General features: G+C 35.5%; 2 protein-coding genes across 2 annotated transcripts in view; both read left to right on the forward strand.

Moving 5' to 3' along the window:
* Positions 1-1,089, forward strand: part of LOC137971075 (uncharacterized) — a 2,250-nt gene extending 1,161 nt beyond the window's left edge. The window contains exon 2 of the mRNA XM_068817799.1: positions 229-1,089. Coding sequence (XP_068673900.1) covers positions 249-1,022 — 774 coding nt within the window. The 5' untranslated portion in view covers positions 229-248 and the 3' untranslated portion in view covers positions 1,023-1,089. The remainder of the gene's footprint in view (positions 1-228) is intronic.
* A 5-nt stretch (positions 1,090-1,094) lies between these two features.
* The window catches only part of LOC137971600 (uncharacterized), a 4,680-nt gene continuing 3,274 nt past the window's right edge, over positions 1,095-2,500 (forward strand). The window contains exon 1 of the mRNA XM_068818400.1: positions 1,095-2,500. This exon is cut by the window's right edge and continues 1,161 nt beyond it. Within this exon, the coding sequence (XP_068674501.1) occupies positions 2,242-2,500 (259 nt within the window). The 5' untranslated portion in view covers positions 1,095-2,241.

Consider the following 2,500-nt stretch of genomic DNA (forward strand, 5'->3'; position numbering starts at 1 on the left):
TTAATAATATTCTGACTAGTACAATATTATAAACCAGTAGCTGTTTTTCTGCTTTTGTTTATTATATTTTCTTTGATTTAAGCTTGTGATGTTTATTTCCACTTTAACTGCAATTATTAAAATAAGTGCCTCTTCTCAAATAAGTGTAACGGCAGCTAAATTAGTCCAACAACCTTTATTTAGTAATGATTTTTTTAGTAATTCCAGTTAATTGTTATCATGTTTCAGAGGTGTCACGGGTGTGGAATATGAGGACATTTGCCTCAAAAAATTACAAAATGGTACAAGTAAACAATAAGATGACCACAAGGGAGTTTATTGCAAAAGTGGCCAAAATATTTAATGTACGTCAAGAATTGATTTGTGTAACATACGACTTTGACACTGGCAATGAAGTGGTCAAGGTGGAAATTGAGGAAAGTGATGACAACAGCCTCCACCATGCAGTCGAGGTACTAAAAAATTACTCAAAGTTGACTGTGGAGGTGAAACTTCAACCTAGTCCTGCAGAGTTATCTATTGCTGATGGAAAACGGGCTCTCAGGAGTAAGGAAGTAGTGGCAGAGCAACTCAAACGTGAAATGGGGTTACACGATGATACAGGGAAGCGAACACGTGGCTTTTTAGATGCAAAGTGGACTGCCAAATGCGATCAGATAATGGTAGAAGATTCTAGGTTCCTCTTGGAGTTTGACAAGACAAAGGCTGGGGTAAAGTTGGTATTTGGTAATGACGGCTACCTGCTGAACCCATTCCAAGTTATTTGCCCCATCTGCATGGAAATTAAAGTATTGAGCTCCATGAACCAACTGCGTGCCCTTTCACAGCATCTCAAAGATAAACATCTGGAGGATTCTAAAGGGAGAAGCATAATCAAGCGTCTGGGTGCGTGGCTTGAAAATCACTTTGTTTCCAGTGAAGAACTCGATCAGTTTGCTTCAATTCCTGAATTGATCTCACTACAAGAAATGTTAACAACTACACGGGTCAAGGCTATGGTCTTGGCCCGTGATATTTTGTAAGGGCACTTACATGAAATTTTTTTATTGATACATATTTCAGCATAATAACATTGTCGTCACTTGAGTTAAATTTGTAGCAGCATAAAATAATAATTTCTAGTTTTTATAAAAAATTCGTATTGCTCAAGCATGTTAGGACATGACTTGAGCCTAATTTCCATAAAATCTTGGAATTTTCATAACTTATGAAAAACCTATTTGGTGGCGAGATGCCACAAAGTTATTTAATACAGTGTTTTTGTCATTGCATGAAACTGGTTAGATTGGTATACTCTCATTTTAATTCAAGTAAAAATTTATGTGAGTGAAACAGGTCACATGACAATTTTTATGCTGTTCCAGCCACATAAATTTTTTAAGGGGTAAACCAAACATTTACCCATGGTTGGGTCTTGCTTTTAATTAACCAATTTCTTCCCCTTTTTTTTTCCAATTTTCTTTTCAATAACATCCTGTCATCATATCTCTCTTGGCCACATCAGTTTAACTCTAATCTTTTCAATACATTAAAATACGTTTTTAGCAACTTTTACAATTATTAATCGCATGGTTCGCAAAGACAGACAGTTTTAACTTTGTATGTGGTTGATGCCAAAAATTGAGCCATGTCTTAACATGCTTGAGTGTTTTTGGTTTTAATTTCAATACAAAAATCAGCAACAGGAGACAATATTCGGAAAAATGTCTTAGTCGATTCAAGTATATGAAGAAAAGCACACACTCAAGTTGACAGTATATATGTGACAAATTTTGTGATAAAGTCTTTCTTGAGTACTTTAATAGAACTCTTAAAAGGTGTATTACCTGATCTCAGAGCTTCTGGAGAGTGCGGCAAACATACTGTACTGGTCTTCCGAGGCTTTTAACTTTCTCATATGCATGTAACCTGATTTCTTTATTTTATTTGGCTGCTGGTTTTGTCAATAATTATGTGACGTGCATACTAAAATACTTGACTTGTAAGTGATGTGTGACGGTTATAGATAGTTAAATTTCTGGTCGCATTTCATCTATGTTTAAATCTCCACATGTAAGTACAAAAGCGTAAACAGACGTTTCCTTTTCAACATGATTTTGAAGATATTTAAAAACCTTATGTTGTCTTTTGTTGATGTTAAGTTTTTGGATTGAAAGGCTCTTGCTTGAGTTTACTCAGTTATTTTACAACACTTCAATGTATAGAAAGAAGCCAGAATGAGTGAACAGTTTAATATAGAGTATGATTCTGGAATATTGCTGTTGGAATCTTGTTCAAGGTTTTACATGTAAGTGCCCTTATGAAATATCAGTTACAGAGGTCGAAGGAGATTATTTAGCCCATTGGCTAAATCAGTTTATAAGGTCTGGTATTATCACCAGAGAACACTTGATTTATCAGAGCATTGATGCCTTTATGACGGAGCAATTGTCGCAGCCAAACCCTGTTACAAAGTGGGAGCAGTGGCCAACTCTGTTCAGTTATTGTGAATCGCTTGCTG

This window comes from Montipora foliosa, chromosome 9, assembly GCF_036669935.1.
Source record: "Montipora foliosa isolate CH-2021 chromosome 9, ASM3666993v2, whole genome shotgun sequence".
Taxonomy (NCBI): domain Eukaryota; kingdom Metazoa; phylum Cnidaria; class Anthozoa; order Scleractinia; family Acroporidae; genus Montipora; species Montipora foliosa.